A 19,190-nucleotide genomic window follows, 5' to 3' on the forward strand; every position below is an offset into this window, starting at 1 on the left:
TCAGAAGGGTGTTTTTCTTCTTACTCAGCAAGCTTACTTCCTGTTTCCTTCTAGTGTCTTTTGTTAATAATAATCTAAATACTTTAGTTCAAATTTTTTGTGACCAGTACCAGGAAAAGGCAGCATGGTATTTAAAACTGTTTTATGACAACTTTACTTAATCAGACTAATAACTATAAATTTAGCTACTTTGAACAGATTGCAGAGGTTTTAGTCAAATTATTTTCATGGAACTTGTTTTGCAAAGTTCTGTGGATATTGTGGATATTGGCTCTTTTTAAAAGTTAATTGTATTAACATTATAAACATACATATCTTCATTGGCAGAATGTCTATCATTAATTTTAAAGAAGAGGGAAACTTGATGGGGCATCTGAGTGGCTCAGTCGGTCAAGTGTCCGACTTGGCTCAGGTCATGATCTCGTGGTTCATGAATTCGAGCCCTGCGTCTGGCTCTGTGCTGATAGCCTGGAGCCTGGAGCCCGCTTTGGATTCTGTCTCCCTCTCTCTCTGACCTTCCCTTGCTTGTGCTCTGTTTCTCTCTCTCTTTCAAATAGAAATAAACATCAAAAAAATTTTTTTAAATGAGGGAAACTTGAACAAGATGTGATTTTTCATTGTCTAGCTGAAGGTAATACAATATTTGAATAGCTTACTGAAGACTCTGTAAAATTTTGTAAAAATTCAAATAAGAAAGTGATTAACTTTGTTCTGAATAGTAACTGACATATATATGTGGGTGGGTGTGGGTGTGGGTGTGGGTATACACACACACACACACACACACACACATATATCTTTAATGGTAAAGTACATTTATTGGAAATTTGTGCGTTCAGTCTAATTTCTGGGACAATAAAGCATGAACCTTGCATTTGTGTAGGCGTAAAGCTTTCCTGTATTTTTATAACTGCTTTACAAAGTGTGCACTGACAGTTTTGTGAATTATTTCAAACCTCCATCACTTTCCTTAATCCACCCATTCTACCTCCTCTGGTAGATGACCTCACTAACTTTTTTTGTTTTTTTTTTTTTAAATACTGAGGTCAAGATCATTTTTAAATTCTTTTTAAGTTTTTTTTTTTTTTTTAAGTTTGTTTATTTATTTTGGGGGCAGGTAGAGAACCAGTGGGGTAGGGGCAGAGGGAGAGCATGACAGAAGATCCGAAACAGACTTTGTGTTGACAGCAGAGAACCTGATGTGGAGCTTGAACTCGTGAACCATGAGATCAGGACCTGAGCTGAAGTCAAATGCTTAATGAACTGAGCCACCCAGGGGCTCCTAAAGTTTGTATGTATGTATGTATGTATTTATTTTGAGAGAGAGAGAGTTCACACATGTGCGAATGGGGGAGGGGCAGGGAGGGAGGGAGAGAGAGGATCCTAAGTGGTCTCCATGATGTCAGCATGGATCCCGATGCAGGGCTTGAACCCATGAACCATGAAACCTGAGTTGAAACCAAGAGTCCGACGCTTAACCGACTGAGCCACCCAGGTGCCCCAAGACCTTTCTTTGTATGGACTTGCCAACCTCAGATTTGCCTCTTCTTTCTGGTTTGGATGTAAGAGATATTCCTTCCATTTTCCAAAACTTAACTCTTTCCCCTTTTCTTGTTCCTGTCTCCCCAGAGTATTTTCTACCATTACTCTTTAAAGAAGAATTTGTACTTACTGCCTTTCCAGTCTCTCACCATCTTCTCTTATTTTTATCATATTGCAGAAACTTGTTTCTGGTAAAATGAATACTAATTGCCAATCTAGTGACCATATTCACTATCCAGCCATCAAACAATCTGGGTTTGTCTGTAAGGGTCTTTCTGGATGAGATTAACATTTGAATCAGTACACTGAGTGCTCTCCCTCATGTGGGTGGACCTCATCCAACCAGTTGAAGGCCTGAAGAGAGAGAGCAAAGTGGCTGACCCTACAGCAAATAAGGGGAAATTTGGCCAGCCTGACTGCCTTTGAGCTAGATAGAACGTGTGTTTTTTCCTGTCTTTGGACTCCCCACTGAAACATCAACTCTTCCCGGATCTTGATTCTGCTGGATTAAGATGGGAACTATACCATTGTCTCTGGGGTCTCTAATTTGCCAACTGCAGAACTTGAGACGTCAGCCTCTATAATCACAGGAGCCAATATCTTACAGTTAATCTCTTTATTTATGTGTACCTATGGGATATTGCACTCTTGTTCATCTTGATGGATACCTACAGCCATTAGCAGAGAGAAATTTCCCAGTAGAAAATTGCAGCAATTGGATGATCCTCATCAAGTATATGTCTTTAGGTCTGGAATAGAGTATTTCTAGGGGTGCCTGGGTGGCTCAATTGGTTAAGCCTCCAACTCAATTTCAGTTCAGGTCATGATCTCGTGGTTCGTGAGTTTGAGCCCTGTGTCCAGCTCTGCACTGAGAGTGCAGAGCCTGCTTGGGATTCTTTCTGTCTCTCCTCTCTTTTTGCTCCTCCCCTGCACACACATGGACACTTGTGCTCTCTCAAAATAAATAAACTTAAAAAATATATATATTTCTGGATGGTGACCAAACAACTACATGGATTTACAAATCCAAAATATTTACTAGAAAACTCATTATTTTCTCCTGGACAGACCTCTTCTTTTGTTGTTCTGTATATCAGATAATGGCATTAGCAGTCTTTTCTTATTTTTCTCTTCATTCATTGAAAACTATTTGAGGATACGATGTATGTGTTACAAATTAATCATTCACAGACCTAATCCTTAAAGAACTTGGGTTAGAAGGAAGAGACAAGATGTGTGTGCATATAACTGTAGTACAAAATAGAAAGCCTTGAATGCTACATAATAGTTTGTGTAAAATCAATGGAGAAAAGAGATGATTTGATGCCTAGGTTGTTTGGAGTGTGAGGGAGGGATTTGGGGTAAGAGTTGAAGGAATCGGTGTAATATTAAAATTTTTTTTTCTTTTTTTTTTGTTTCAAAAAAATGGAGAAAAACAAAACATCTAATGTTAATGTGTGAGATGACACATTGGCAGCTCAACTGTTTTTTATTTTGTAAAGCCAAAGTAAAAACAGAACATTTTGAGTTAACTTTTCAGGTGTTGTTATTATCTTGATGTGGGACTGTAGTTAGTTATATAGTCTATTTCTATACTGTCAGTTGAAACCTGTAATAACCTTGAAAGGAAGGGCCTAATTCATGAAAGGCACTAAAAAATACAATTTTTTGGTTAAAAAAAGTCTATAAATGCCCCTAAGGAGATTCAAAATTTGGTAATAAGTAAAACATAAAAAAAAGAAAAAAGAAAGAAAGAAAGAAAGAAAGAAAGAAAGAAAAAGAATTATTGGGTCAAGCAAAAATACAGGTTTTCTGTAGCATTGCTCCTGCAGAGGTCATAATATTGTTTTTCTTGTGTTTCCCTCCCTCCCTCCCTCTCTCCCTTTCAAAATTTTATTTAAATTCTAGTTAGGGGTGCCTGGGTGGCTCACTCAGTTAAGCATCTGACTTCAGCTCAGGTCATGATCATAGTTCCTGGTTTCGAGCCTTGCTTTGGGCTCTGTGCTGACAGCTTGGAGCCTGGAGTCCGCTTCAGATTCTGTATCTCTCTCTCTCTCTCTCTCTCTCTCTCTCTCTCTCTGTCCCTTCCTTGCTCACACCCTGTCTCTCTCAAAATAAATAAACATCTAAAAAAATTAAATTCTAGTTAGTCAACCTACAGTGCAATATCGGTTTCAGGAGTAGAATCCAGTGATTCATCACTTACATACAACATCCAGTGCTCGTCATAACAAGTGCACTCCTTAGTACCTACCCATCATTCCTCTAGCCTATCCCCCGCCCACCTCTCTCCATTTACCCTGTTTGTTCTCTGTCTTTAAGAGTCTCTCATTGTGGGGTGCCTGGGTGGCTCAGTCGTTTAAGCCTCTGACTTCGGCTCAGGTCATGATCTCACAGTTCCTGAGTTCAAGCCCTGTGTCAGACTCTGTGCTAATAGCTCAGAGTCTGGAGCCTGCTTCAGATTCTGTGTCTCCCTCTGTCTGTGCCCCTCCCCTGCTCATACTCTTTCTCTCTCTAAAAAATAAATATTAAAAAAATTAAAAAAAAAATGAGTCTCTTGTCGTTTGTTTCCCTTTTTGTTTCTCCTCCCTCCCATATGTTCATCTGTTTTGTTAATTTCCACATGAGGGAAATAATGTTATTTGTCTTTCTCTGACTTATTTTGCTTAGCATACATAATACATTCTAGCTCCATTCACATCTTTGCAAATGGCAAGATTTCATTCTTTTTGATGGCTGAGTAATATTCCATTGTGTGTGATTGTGTGTGTGTGTGTGTGTACACGTACACACGTCTTTATTCATCAGTCAGTGGACCTTTGGGCGCTCTCCATAACTTAGCTGTACTCCTTTGAATCTGTATTTTTGTGTCCTTTGGATAAATACCAAGTAGTGCTGATCGTAGGGTGGTTCTGTTTTTATCTTTTAAAAAATTATTTATTTATTTTTGAGAGAAAGCGTGAGTGAGTGAGGGGCAGGGAGAGAGGATCCCATGAAGTGCAGAGAGGGAGAGAGAGTGCAGAGCCCAGAGAGGGGCTTGAGCTCATGAACTGTGAGATCATGACCTGAACTGAAGTCAGATGCTTAACCAACTGAGCCACTCAGGCACCCCTATTATTAACTTTTTGAGGAACCTCCATACTGTTCTCCAGAGTAGCTGCACCAGTTTGCATTGCCACCAGCAGTGCAAGAGGGTTTCCCTTTTTCCAAACCATCACCAGGATCTGTTCTTGTGTTGTTTATTTTCACCATTCTGACAGCTGTGAGGTGGTATTTAATTGTGGTTTTGATTTGTATTTCCCTGATGATGAGCTATGTTGAGCATCTTTTCATGTGTCTGTTAGCCATTTGGATGTCTTCTTTGGAAGAGTGTACATGTCTTCTCATATCTTAACTGGTCTATTTGTTTTTTGGGTGTTGAGTTTGCTAAGTTCTTTATAGATTTTTGATACTAACCCTTTATCCAATATGTCATTTGCAAATACCTTCTCCCATTCCATAGGCTGCCTTTTAGTTTTGTTGATTGCTTCCTGTGCTGTGCAGAAGCCTTTTATCTTGATGAAGTCCCAAAAGTTTATTTTTACTTTTATTTCTCTTCTGGCAACATGTCTAATAAGAAGTTGCTATGGCCGAGGTCAAAGAGGTTGCTGCCTGTGTTCTCTAGGATTTTGATGGTTTCCTGTCTCAGATTTAGGTCTTTCATTCATTTTGAGTTTATTTTTGTATATGGTATAAGCAAGTGGTCCAGTTTCATTCTTATGTGTGTTGCTGTCCAGTTTTCCCAGCACCATTTGTTGAAGAGACTTTTTTTCCATTGGATATTCTTTCCTGCTTTGTCAAAGATTAATGACCACATAGTTCTGGGTCCATTTCTGGATTTTCTGTTCTGTTCTGTTGATCTATGTGTCTGTTTTTATGCCAGTATCATACTGTTTTGATGACTACAGCAGCTTTATAATATAGCTTGAAGTCCAGAATTGTGATGTCTCTAGTTTTGCTTTTCTTTTTCAGGATTGCTTTGGCTATTCAGGGCCTTTTGTGGTTCCATACAAATTTTAGGATTGTTCTAGCTTTGTGAAAAATGCCGGTGGTATTTTAATGGGCATTGCATTAAATGTATAGATTGCTTTGGGTAGTATAGAGGTTTTGACAATGTTTGTTCTTCCAATCCATGAGCATGGAATGCCTTTCCATTTCTTTGTGTCCTCTTCAATGTCTTTCACGGGTTTTTGATAGTTGTTAGAGTACAGATCTTTTACCTCTTGGTTAACTTTATTCCTGGTATCTAATTGTTTTTGGTGCTATTACAAATGGGATCAATTCAATCTTGCTTTCTTTTTTTGCTGTTTCATTATTGCTGTATAGAATTGCAACCATTTCTTTCTTTTAAAAAAAATTTTTTTTCAATGTTTATTTTTGAGAGACAGAGACAGAGCATGAGCAGGGGAGGGGCAGAGAGAGAGGGAGACACAGAATCTGAAGCAGGCTCCAGGGTCAGCTGTTAGCACAGAGCCTGATGCGGGGCTCCACCTCACAGACCACAAGATCAAAGAGGTTTTTGCCTGCTTTCTCCTCGAGGATTTTGATGGCTTCCTGTGTTACATTTAGGTCTTTTATCCATTTTGAGTTTATTTTTGTGTATGGTGTAAGAAAGTGGCCCATGTTCATTCTTCTGCATGTCGCTGTCCAGTTTTCCCAGCACCACTTGCTGAAGAGACTGTCTTTATTCCATTGGATATTCTTTCCTGCTTTGTCAAAGATTAGTTGGCCATACATTTGTGGGTCCATTTCCAGGTTCTCTATTCTGTTCCATTGATCTGAGTGTCTGTTCTTGTGCCAGTTCCATACTGTCTTGATGATTACAGCTTTGTAGTATAGCTTGAAGTCTGGGATTGTGATGCCTCCTGCTTTGGTTTTCTTTTTCAAGATTGCTTTGGCTGTTCGGGGTTTTTTCTGGTTCCATACAAATTTTAGGATTATTTGTTCTAGCTCTGTGAAGAATGCTGGTGTTATTTTGATTGGGATTGCATTGAATATGTAGATTGCTTTGGGTAGTATCAACATTTTAACAATATTTGTTCTTCCTATCCAGGAGCATGGAATTTTTTTCCATTTTTTTGTGTCTTCTTGAGTTTCTTTCATAAGCTTTCTATAGTTTTCAGTGTATAGATTTTTCACCTCTTTGGTTAGATTTATTCCTAGGTATTTTACAGTGTTTTGTGCAACTGTAAATGGGATCGATTGCTTGATTTCTCTTTCTGTCGCTTCATTGTTGGTGTATAGGAATGCAACCGATTTCTGTGCGTTGATTTTATGTCCTGTAACTTGCTGAATTCATGAATCAATTCTAGCAGTTTTTTGGTGGAATCTTTTGGGTTTTCCATATAGAGTATCATGTCATCTATGAAGAGTGAAAGTTTGATCTCCTCCTGGCCGATTTGGATGCCTTTTATTTCTTTGTGTTGTCTGATTGCCGAGGCTAAGACTGCCAATACTATGTTGAATAATGGTGGCGAGAGTGGACATCCCTGTCTTGTTCCTGACCTTAGGGGGAAAGCTCTCAGTTTTTCCCCATTGAGGATGATGTTAGCGTTGGGTCGTTCATATATGGCTTTTATGATCTCGAGGTATGCTCCTTCTATCTCTACTCTCTTAAGGGTTTTTATCATGAAAGGATGCTGTATTTTGTCAAATGCTTTCTCTGCATCTATTGAGAGGATCATATGGTTCTTGTCCTTTCTTTTATTGATGTGATGAATCATGTTAATTGTTTTGCGGATATTGAACCAGTCCTGCATCCCAGGTATAAATCCCACTTGGTTGTGGTGAATAATTTTTTTAATGTATTGTTGGAGTTGGTTGGCTAATATCTTGTTGAGGATTTTTGCATCCATGTTCATCAGGGAAATTGGTCCCTAGTTCTCCTTTTTAGTGGGGTCTCTGTCTGGTTTTGGAATCAAGGTAATGCTGGCTTCATAGAAAGAGTTTGGAAATTTTGCTTCCATTTCTATTTTTTGGAACACCTTCAAGAGAATAGGTGTTAACTCTTCTTTAAATGTTTGGTAGAATTCCCCTGGAGAGCCATCTGGCCCTGGACTCTTGTTTTTTGGGAGATTTTTTATTACTAATTCAATTTCCTTAATGGTTATGGGTCTGTTCTAATTTTCTATTTCTTCCTGTTTCAGTTTTGGTAGTGTATATTTTTCTAGGAATTTGTCCATTTCTTCCAGACTGCCCATTTTATTGGCATATAATTGCTCATAATGTTTGTTTTTATTAAAAAACATTTTTTTTAAACTTTTATTCCTTTTTGAAAGACAGAGAGTGAGTGGGAGAGGGACAGAGAGAGAGGGAGACACAGAATTTGAACCAGGCTCCAGGCTCTAGGCTGTCAGCACAGACCCCAACGTGGGACTCGAACTCATGAACTGTGAGATCATGACATGAACTGAAGTCAGACGCTAAACCGACTGAGCCACCCACGCACCTCCAATTTCTTTGCTTGTTATGGTGTGTTCAAATTTTATATTTATTCCTGTTTCAGTGTTGGTAGTTTGTATGTTTCTAGGAATTTATCCATTTCTTCCTGGTTGCACAGTTTGTTTACATATAATTTTTCATAATCTCTTATAATTGTATTCTGTGGTGTTGGTTGTGATCTCTCCCCTTTCATTCCTGATTTTATTTTTTTGGGTCATTTTTGATACATCTGGCTAAGAGTTTATCGATTTTATTAATTCTTTGAAAGAACCAGCTCTTAGTTTGAGCTGGCTTTAGTCTTTGTTGTTCCTTTTTTAGCTCTTTTAAGTGTCAGGTTAGGTAATGTGTTTGAGACCTTTTGTGCTTCTTGATGTAGCCTGTATTGCAATATACTTCCCTTTGCTGCATCCCAAAGATTTTGGATTGTCTTGTTGTCATTTTCTCTCTCTTTTTTTTTTTTTAAATTAAAAAATTTTTAATGTTTATTTATTTTGAGAGAGAGAGAGCGAGCAGGGGAGGGGCAGAGAGAGAGGGCAAGGGAGAGAGAATCCCAAGTAGGCTCCATGCTGTCAGCACAGAGCCTGACATGGGGCTCGAACTCAAAACCATGTGATCATGATCTGAGCTAAAATCAACAGTCAGATGCTCAACTGACTGAGCCATCTAGGCACCCCTCGTGTTTTCATTTTCATTTGCTTCCATGTACTTTTTAATTTCCTCTTTAATTTCCTGGTTAATCCATTCATTCTTTAGTAGAATGTTCTGTAACCTCCAAGTATTTGTGGTCTTTCCAAATTTTTTTCTTGTGGTTGATTGCAAGTTTCATAGTGTTGTGATCTGAAAATATGCATGGTATGATCTCACTCTTTTTTTTTTTTTTACTTGTTGAAGGCCAATTTGTGACCCAGTATGTGATCTATTTTGGAGAATGTTATGTGTGCCCTTGAAAAGCATGGTTATTCTGCTGCTTTAGGATGGAATGTTCTGAATACCTGTTAAGTCCATCTGGTCCAGTGTGTCCTTCAAAGCCATTGTTTCTTTGTTGATTTTCAGCTTAGATGAAATGTCCATTGTTGTGAGTGGAGTATAGTCACCTACTATTATTGTATTATTTCAATGAGTTTCTTTATGTTTGTTGTTATTTGATTAATATATTTGGGTGCTTCCAAGTTGGGGCCATAAATATTTACAATTGTTAGATCTTCTTGATGGATAGACCCCTTAATTATGATTTAATTCTTCACCGTCTCTTTTTACAGTCTTTGGTTTAAAATCTATTTTGTCTAGGGGCCCCTGGGTGGCTCAGTTGGTTGAGCATCTGACTTCAGCTCAGGTCATGATCTCATGGTCTTTGGGTTCGAGCCCCGCATTAGGTTCTGTGCTGACAGCTCAGAGCCTGGAGCCTGCTTCGGATTTGTGTCTCCCTCTCTCTCTGTTCCTCCCCCGTTTGTACCCTATCTCTCTCTCAAAAATAAATAAAGAGTAAAAAAAAATTGTAAATCTAGTTTGTCTGATACAAATATGGTTCCTCTGACTTTTTTTTTTTTTTTTTTTGGCATTCATTAGCATGATAGATGTTTCTCCATCCTTTCATTTTCAATCTGCCAATGGCTTTAGGTCTAAAATGAGTCTCTTGTAGGCAGCATATAGATGGGTGTTGTCTTTTTATTCATTCTGATACCCCATGTCCATTTACATTCAGGGTGATTATTGAAAGATACAAGTTTAGTACCACTGTGTTACCTGTAGAGTTGGTGTTTCTGGTGATGTTCTTTCCAGTCTTTGTTGCTTTTGGTCTTCTCCACCCCCACTCAAAGAATCCCCCTTAATATTGCTTGCAGGGCTGGTTTAGTGGTCAAAACTCCTTTAGTTTTTGTCTGGGAAACTCTTTATTTATCTTTCTCTCTCTCTCTTCTTTTAATGTTTATCCATTTTTTTGAAAGAGTGAGAGAGAGCACAAGTGGGGGAGGGGCAGCGAGAGAGGAAGTCACAGAATCTGAAGCAGGCTCCAGGCTCAGAGCAGTCATGTCAGCACAGAATTGGATGCGGGGCTTGAACTCATAAACCGTGAAATCAAGACCTGAGCCAAAGTTGGATGCTCAACAGACTGAGCCACCCAGGCACCCCTCTTATTCTATCCCCCCACCCCCTTTTCTATTCTCAATAGTGGCCTTGCTGCATAGAGTATTCTTGGCTGTATATTTTTCCCATTCGGCTTATTGAATGTGGATATCCTGTCACTCCCATCTGGCCTACTGAGTTTCTGTGGACAGATCTGTTTGTGAACCTGATCTGTTTTCCCTTGTAGGTTAAGAACTTTTATTTCCCTTGCTACTTTCAGGATTCTTTCCTTGTCTGTGATATACCTTCGTGTTGGCTGGCTTTTGTTGAGTTTAATGAGTTTTCTGTGCTTCTTTGACGTCTGTGTCTTCCCCCAGATTAGGGAAGTTTTCAGCTATAATTTGCTCACATAAACCTTTTGCCCCTTTTTCTGTCTCTATAAATCTGGGACTCCAATGAAAGGAATGTTATTTCATTTTAATAAGTCACTGAGTTCCCTTAAGTATACCTTCATGAACCGTTACCTTTGTTTCACTCTTCTTTTCAGCCTCATAATTTCTCATAATTTTATCTTCTACATCACTAATTTACTCCTCTGCCTCGTCCATCCTCACTGCCATGGCATCTGTTCGGGTTTGCATTTTGGTTATAGCATTTTTAATTTTGGCCTGACTAGATTTTAGCTCTTTTATCTCTGCAGTAAGGGATTCTCTAGTGTCTTCTATGCTTTTTTTCAAGCCCAGCTAGAATCCTTATAATTGCTGTTTTAAATTCTGAGACATGTTATATCTTTATCGATTAAATCCCTGGCTGTCATTTCTTTCTGTTCTTTCTTTTGGGGTGAATTCCTCTGTCTTTGCATTTTGAAGGAAGAAAAAATAATAAAATAAAAATTTAAAAATTTTAAAAAAATTAAAGGAAGCTAGATCCTAGGTGTGTTTTGGTCTGCTTAAGAGGAGCTTGATAGAAAAAAGGAAAAAGAAAAAAATTGTAATTAAAATAAAAAATAAAATCAAATAAAAAATTTGCTGCTTCTGTATCTAAGAAAAAGAATAGACACACACACACACAATGAACAAATGAACAAACAAGAAAAACCCAAATGAATTTATATACAGTTTCCCCTAGAGCTGAAACTTTGTAGCACCCTGCGATCGTAGTTCTAGGTGTGGAGGTGATTTGTACTAGTCTTCTGGAAGAGGGCCTGTTGCTCTAAATTTCAGGTCAACTTGCCCTAGTGGGGATGTGCCTGGAAGGCACAGGTGGCGGGGCTTGGTGCAACAGTTCCATTCTCCACTTGGTGGCACTGTTTAACTCACTGGCGTCTATCAGTATTGGTGTGCTAATGGTAAAAATGGTTTCTCCCCACTCTCTAGTCTCCAGAGTGGGAATTTCATGCCATCACAGACTTGCAATCAGTTACCCCTCTTGTGTCCCTTGCTTCTGTCAGCTCCGCGCCTTCCCCGTTTGTGTCCAAGCTGTCCACCTGTCAGGCATGTCTGTGTTTCATAACCCCACACTTCAGAGACCCCTGTGGCTCTGTCCTGCACTGATGCTCTGGGGGAGGATTTTGCCTTGCCGTGGATGGTACAGTTTTGTCCCAGAAAATGTTCATGCAGTCACTCAGCAGCTCAGAGTTTATGGTATATCTTGCAACACACAGCTGGAGCCAGCTTTTGCTGCCCTTTGCTGCTAGCTGTCCTTGTTCCTATACAGGTAAACAGGGAAGCTCTTTGGTGCCTGCAGGGTCTTTGCCCCACAGAGAGTCTGTATTGCCTCTACGAAATGTACTCCAGACAGGGAAACTGCTTCTCCCTGTGCCACCCAGGGGATCCTCAGACTGCTTCCGTCTCCTGGCTTCCTCACCTGATCACCACCAGGTGCTGACCTCCAAACTTTAGATTTTACACTCTGCTGTTTTTAAAAGCTGGAGGTATTGAGACCCTTTCCTTTTCCCCTGTCAGTGGTTTTGGGGAATGGTTTTCTTATGCAGTCCCCTGTGTATTTTTCATGCTTTCTTTCTAGCTACTTTCAGGGAGAGTGCATTTCTTTTTAAAAAAAATTTTTTTTTAATGTTTATTTTTGGAGGAGAGAGAGACAGACAGAGTGTAGGCAGGGGAAGGGCAGAGAGAGAGGGAGACACAGAATTCAAAGTAGGCTCCAGGCTCTGAGCTGTCAACACAGAACCCAATGTGGGGCTCGAACCCACGAACCGGGACATCATGACCTGAGCCAAAGTCAGACTTAACCAACAGAACCACCCAGGTGCTCCTGGGGGAGTGCATTTCTTGCATGACTCTGGCATGCTGCTCAGTCTCCCCCTCGCTCCCCACGTCCTCTCTGCAAAAAGGGCCTGTTCCCCTCTGTGGCATGGGTGCTCTTCTCTCCCCCAATTCACCTCTCCACACCACATACCTTCAGGTTCTCTCTCTCAAATTATGCATATTGTTCTGTTAATCCTCAGATCAATTTCCTAGGTGTTCAAAATGGTTTGATGTTGGTCTAGCTGTGTTCAAGTGATGAGACATGCTCAGAGTCCTCTTACTATGCCATTTTAACTCCTCCTCCTTTTTTTAAGTTTATTTATTTTGAAGGAGAAAGAAAGGGAACACCAGCAGGGGAGGGGCAGAGAGAGAGGGAAAGAGAGAGAATCCCAAGCAGGCTCCACAGTGTCAATGTAGAGCCTGATGCAGGGCTCGAACTCAAACTAAATCCAGAGTTGAGTGCTTAAATGACTGAGCCACCCATGTACCCCTATCATTTTGTTTTTAAGTTTTTTTAGGGAGACTTTTTTGAGAGGTAGAAGGGCAGAGTGATTAAGCATATGATTCTGAAGCTAGGCTGCCTGGTTTGAAATACTATGATTATATTAGCTCTCTGACTTGTGTTAATTAATTTCTCTGTGTCTCATGTTTTAATCTGTAAAATGGGGATAATAATATTACCCACCTACTAGAGATTTGTGGGAAATAAATAATACATATAGCCCTGTGTCAGGCTCTGCGCTGACAGTGCAGAGCCTGCTTGGGATTCTCTCTCTCCCTGTCTCTCTGCTCCTCCTCTCTCTCTCTGTCTCTCTCTCTCTCTCTGTCTCTCTCTCTCTCTCTCTCTCTCAAGATAAATTATAAATAAACTTAAAAAAATACATACATACTTGTAAATTTCTTATAGTAGAACTTGACGTGTAGTAAATGCTCAGTAATTGATAGATTTTTTTGTTGTTGGTAAAATACATTTAACCAAAATACCATCTTAAACATTTCTAGGTGTACAGTTCACTGGTATTAAATACATTCACATTTTGTTGTACAGCCATCGCCACCATCCACCCACAGAACTCTTATAAAACAGAAACTGTACTTAAAAAAAAATAACTCTTCCTTTCCCAAATTGAACCAATGGTTGAGTGCCTTCTGAACTGGATATAAAGTTCTGTAAAAATATAACATTCAATAAAATCAGATTTTTGTCTTCAAAGGGCTTTCGTTCCACATTAGGACGAATATCAAACAGGATGTGATGATATGGTATTTGGCTCAGACTAAGTACTTAGAATTGATAGGATGGGGGGAATTGTTTCATGCTGAATAATCATAAAGGGCACGGTAGATGAAGTAGCATTTTGTTGGGCCTTAAGAAAATAATAGATTTTGACTTGGATTGTGAGGGCAGCCATTGAAGACTAAAACAGATTCAGAGGCAGGATAGTTCAGCTTGTGTTTTATAGGAACAAGATATGATTCAAGCTAATTGGTTTATTTGTTACAGTGCTTGTCTCTATAACACAAATTAGCTTATGTAATTGGTAAATACGAGTTTGATGGTAAATTGGAGAGGTGGCATTAGTTCAAACATAATCTTTTCCAACATGGTAACATTTTATAACAATCAAGAACAAACTTTCTCACAATTAAAGAGAAAGCCTTAGTAATATGAGAAAATATTAAGGAAAAAACTGAAAATCCTGCAGCAGCGTTATCTTTCAGTGAAAATGGTGGTTGAAGGAATGGCTTCAAGAACGGTTCCATATTCCACAAGTGTTAAACTGTCTGGTGAAGCTGTAACTGCAGAAAAGAAGCTGTGAATTCATTTCTCTTTGCATTATGAACTTACCTGAAAACATCTACATCTTAGATTATATTTTTAACTCCACTGAAATTGGTCTTGAATAGAAGCAAATGCCCTCAAGAACCCATATCACAGGGAGACCTGGGTGGTTCAGTCCGTTAAGCATTCAACTCTTGATTTCAGCTCAGGACATGATCTCACAGTTGATGAGTTCGAGCCCTGCATCGGGCTGGGCTTTGTGCTGACAGAGTGCGGAGCCTGTTTGGTATTGTGTCCCTCTCTCTCTGCCCCGCCCCGCTTTGCTCTCTCTATCTTTCTCAAAATAAATAAAAATAAACTTAAAAAAAAAAAAAAAAGATCCGTATCACAAATGAGGGAGCAGGAGTTCAAGGGTTTCAGGCTTCAAAGGATCGAAGACCATAATGCTAAGTGCAGATTCAAGTGGAGATTTAATTGTGCAGATATTTCGATAAGGACTTGTTATGTTAGTTAAGGCTTTGATTACAAAGTTACACTGATTTTGAATAGTTTGCCTTAACTCTGTTTTTCCCATGAGTTGTGTTATTTTTAGTTGTGATTTTCTAGAACTCAAGGCTTGTTTTGTTTTGTTTTGTTTTTCCCCTTAAATGTTCAATTCACATTCTAGCAGAAAGGGTTCTGACACCTTGTAAAAGAAGGAAATTTATAAAGGAATTGTTACCCTAAATTTTCAGTAATTTTTCTGACAAGATCTTGCCATGGTCATTGAAGTTCATTACAATTCTTGAAGTGTATATACTGTATTTTCATTCACTAATTTCAAATTGAAAATGTTCCGATTTTAATTTAGTTAATTTCAATTAACTTAATTTTAAAGGAAATGCTGTTTGGTTGTGCTTGGGTGGTGAATTTATCTCATTAAAATATTGCACACAAAGTTAGGTCAGACAAACTTACCTTTTGAAGGGCTATGATGATGTTTGCATAAATTTACTAACATGGAAGATGCTCGCTAACTCCTAAAAGTCATTCTCTTACATAAAGAACTAGCTGCTTTCTTGGAATTTGGGGCCACAGTTGAATATATAGAATTCCTGGTAACTAGAGGAGTCCCAAATGGGTTTGATCTCTTCACTTTTTTAAAACAGAGGGTAATCCTTTAAATCATTTAGTCTTGCTGAAGCTTTTATGTCAGGAAGATTTTGATTGGAAATATCTTTAGCATTCTATTCTTACTGACCATTACAAAGTACAGCCTATTTCTACTTTGGAGCAAGTAAGACCAGTGAACTTCAAGGCTTAGCTGGTATTACTTTTACAAAGACAGAAATCTATAATTTAAAAACTTTGTTACTGATACGATTTATATTTCCCTCCATGTCTTTGTACACACTTTTGTAAAAATGTGTTTATGCTGTGGTGCTACTTAACATCTGGGGATCTTTTACTTTTGAAATAAAAACATTTTTTTGATTACAGAAAGACCCAAGTGGGACCACTAGTTTGTCAACTGGAAGTTCTCTTCTACAAGAAATTGAAGTACAGAATGAAGAAGTAGCTGCTTTTTGTCAATCCATTACAAAGTAAGGAATTTTTCTTTATAAATTAAAGATTTTTTTAAAATTAAATACTTGCTTTTAAAAAGTTAACTTGAAAACAAGCTTAATACTAATCATTCTAAAATTTAAAAAATTTTTAATTATTTTCTCCCTGTGGCTGAAATTTCAAGACCGCTAATTGGCACATTAACACCAACTACAGTTGAACCTATATCCTTACCTCTTAGGTTTGTAAGTATTTAGAAGAAAAAATGAGTTCAGATGGAGGACTTCTGATTCTATCAACCAGTGAAAATATGGCTTAAACATATATAAGCTTTGGTACACTCAGAAAATACCTGTTTTTGTTTTTTAGGGAGACTTAATACCTGAAAACTTTCTAGCATTCAGAATACTGCCCTTCCTGTTTAAGTGATGCTATTATAACGGTCAAGATTAGGGGAACACGTATTTTCCTGAAGGTTAGAAAAATGCATTTTTTAAATGTTTATCTAGAGAGAGTGCGCATGCGTGCGTGAGCAGGGGAGGGGCAAAAATAGAGGGAGACATAGAATCCGAAGCAGGCTCTAGGCTCTGAGCTGTCAGCACAGAACCTGATGGCTCGAACTCACCAACCAGGGGATCATAATCTGAGCTGAAGTTGGACGTTTAACCAACTGAGCTACCCAGGCACCCCGAAAAATGCATTTCTAAAATATGCTTTTAATCTTAAATATAGCCAATAGTTCTTATAGATGAAGAAACAGGCTCAGAGAAGTTACCTACCAAAATTTACTCAGACAGTAGCAGAGTCAGGTCTCCTTTGCCTCTGATTCAGTTTATTTTCTTTCTGTTATATCACTGTATTAGTCAGAACTTATGTTGTGAGTGCTAGAAACCCATCTTAAACTAGCTTAAATCAAGAAAGGTTATGTATTGGGGCCTCTGGGTGTCTTAGTTTGTTGAGCATCCTACTCTTGGTGTTGGTTGAGGTCATGATCTCACGATTGAGCCCTGCATCAGGCTCTGCACTGGCAGTGTGGGAGCCTGCTTGAGATTCTCTCTCTCCCTCTCTCTCTGCCCCTCCCCCGCTCACTCTCTCTGTCTCTCAAAATAAATAAACTTAAAAAAAAAAGAAAGGTTATGTATTGATTTGCAAACCCATATAGCAGAAAGAGGAAGGATGTGGCAGAACTCAATGACAGCAAGATCTAGGAATTCACACACTTTAATTGATAACCCCCGCCCTTTGGACTCTCCTTTCCATTTTCATCCTATCCTTCTTGCTGCCCTTCCTCCATGTATGTTGGCTTCATTTTCTTCTACTGCAGATGGAGTTTTGAAGGCAGGGGAATATAGCCACTGATAGCTTCACCTTCATATTCTAATGGTCTTGATATCAGAGAGGACAGGGAGTCCTGTCAGCCAGCACCAGATAGAAAAATCTCATGGAAAGAGAGAGTGGAACAACAAACATTCTGGCCAAGGGGTTGAGATCTGTTATCAGAAGAAGGGAAAGTAGATCACCACGGAGGGATTTACTATGAATTCAGTATTTTCCCCAGTGTGGTCTGGTTTAAGTAAAGCAAAGTTTGGGGTTCCCAGATCATTTTTGAGTATATACATCATTTTAATGTTTAAGGGACTTATTAACTAGATTTTCTATACCATTGGTAATATTTTATTAAAATTCTACCTTTGTTACCTTTTAACCAGCATTTCTTTTCTTTAGAATACTTTAGGGGAAAAAAAGAAGAAAAATATCAATACAGCCACTTTTATTATCTGCAAAGGTTACTCTTAACTGGATTTTTAAAATCCTTTTTTTCAGTAGGTATTTAAAATGGACATTTGGGTGCATACATTAGTATGCAAATTACATGTATTAGAAATTGCCTATGCCTTCATGTCATTATACCATATGTGTGTGTGGTTAATAATTTGGAAATAATCTTTTACCATAATCATTTGGAAGTAATCTGTTATGTGTTTATCTAGTTCCTTTAGTTTTCTCCCTAAACAAGCCCTGTAATGCTTTCTGTTAGATTGTTTTGAGTGACAATTACATTTAAACTTTGCAGGTTGAGAAATTAGGCTGAGATTTAACTTTTTCCCCCATTTAAATCTTAGAGTTATTTACACAGACTCTGCTACTCAGCTAAAATGATTATTTTTGTTTATACACACGCATATGTGTACACACACACACACACACACACACACACAAATGGCTTATGTAATATGAAACCCCAGATGAACTAAAAAGAGAATGACTTCTTTTTATAATTTCGTTTCCATTAGTAAGTGTGTGATTACAGCAAGTATTTCAGAGAAGTAAGAAGCAGAGGTGTTTTTGTTTTCTGTTTATTTTAGAGAAAGAGAGAGCACAAGAGTTGGGGAGAGGGGTAGAGGGAGAGAGAGAGGTGATCTTAAACAGGCTCCCCGCTCAGCGCAGATCCTGACATAGGGCTCAGTCTTATGACCCTGGGTCAACAGTGGACACTCACCTGACTGAGCCACCTAGTTGCTCCAGAAGCAGAGGTGTTTCTTTTCTTTATCTTTTTCTTTTTTTCCCTCAAAGTTTGTTTATTTTGAGAGAGAGCAAGCAAGCAAGGGAGGGACAGAGAGAGGGAGGGACAGAGAGGGAGAGAGAGAATCCCATGCAGGCTGTGTACTGCCAGCGCAGAACCCAATGTGGGGCTCAAGCTCATGAATGGTGAGATCATGACCTGAGCTGAAATCAAGTCAGACGCTCAACTGATTAAGTCACCCAGACACCCAGAAGCAGACGTGTTTTTGAAGCCTTATTCTAAGCTCCTCTCTTTCCCTGTGACTTTGGAGGTTGGGGTCAGGGGATGTCCCTTGAAGAAATTAATGGCTCTTAATTTTTTTAGTATGGTCATTACTGCACTGGAATTTTTAAACAAGTATTTATGCTCTTAGATCGCTAACTCCTTACTTTTTGAAATCTAAAATGATTCATTTAATCATTTTAACTTAGCTGTGAAAGATTTGTCAAGATGACACTTGTTTACAGTTAAGATTACTTGTATAACAGACTCCGGTACATTGCCAATTCTAAGCCTTTTTTTTTCTTCTGCGAAATCAGAGAGTTGGACTAGTGATATCAAGAATCTTTTTTAGGGGCGCCTTGGTCTCATGACCTGGTGTCTCAATTGGTTGAGTGTCTGACTTTGGCTTAGGTCATGATCTCTCGGTTTGTGAGTTCAAGCCCCGCCGTTGGGCTCTATGCTGACAGCTCAGAGCCTGGAGCCTGCTTCAGAATCTGTGTCTTCCTCTCTCTCTGCCCCTCACCTGCTCACACTCTGTCTCTCTTTCTCTCTCTCTCTCTAAAAACAAAAACAAAAACAAAACAAAACAAAAAACCCCAGAAAAAACCAAAACACTCTTTCAGGGGTATGTGGGTGGCTCAGTCACACTTCACACTTGACACTCAGTGAAGTGTCCAACTCTTGGTTTCAGCTCAGCTCATGATTTCAGTGGTTCATGAGATCAAGCCCC

The 19,190-nt window shown here is 38.9% G+C and overlaps 1 protein-coding gene across 2 annotated transcripts in view; it reads left to right on the forward strand.

The window, feature by feature from the left end:
- The window catches only part of PIK3C2A (phosphatidylinositol-4-phosphate 3-kinase catalytic subunit type 2 alpha), a 193,045-nt gene that overhangs the window by 112,513 nt on the left and 61,342 nt on the right, over positions 1–19,190 (forward strand). For both annotated transcript variants that reach the window (XM_049617790.1, XM_049617783.1), the window contains one exon: positions 15,610–15,713. In XM_049617790.1, the coding sequence (XP_049473747.1) occupies positions 15,610–15,713 (104 nt within the window). The remainder of the gene's footprint in view (positions 1–15,609; positions 15,714–19,190) is intronic.

The sequence above is a fragment of the Panthera uncia genome, chromosome D1 (genome assembly GCF_023721935.1).
Source record: "Panthera uncia isolate 11264 chromosome D1, Puncia_PCG_1.0, whole genome shotgun sequence".
Lineage (NCBI taxonomy): Eukaryota > Metazoa > Chordata > Mammalia > Carnivora > Felidae > Panthera > Panthera uncia.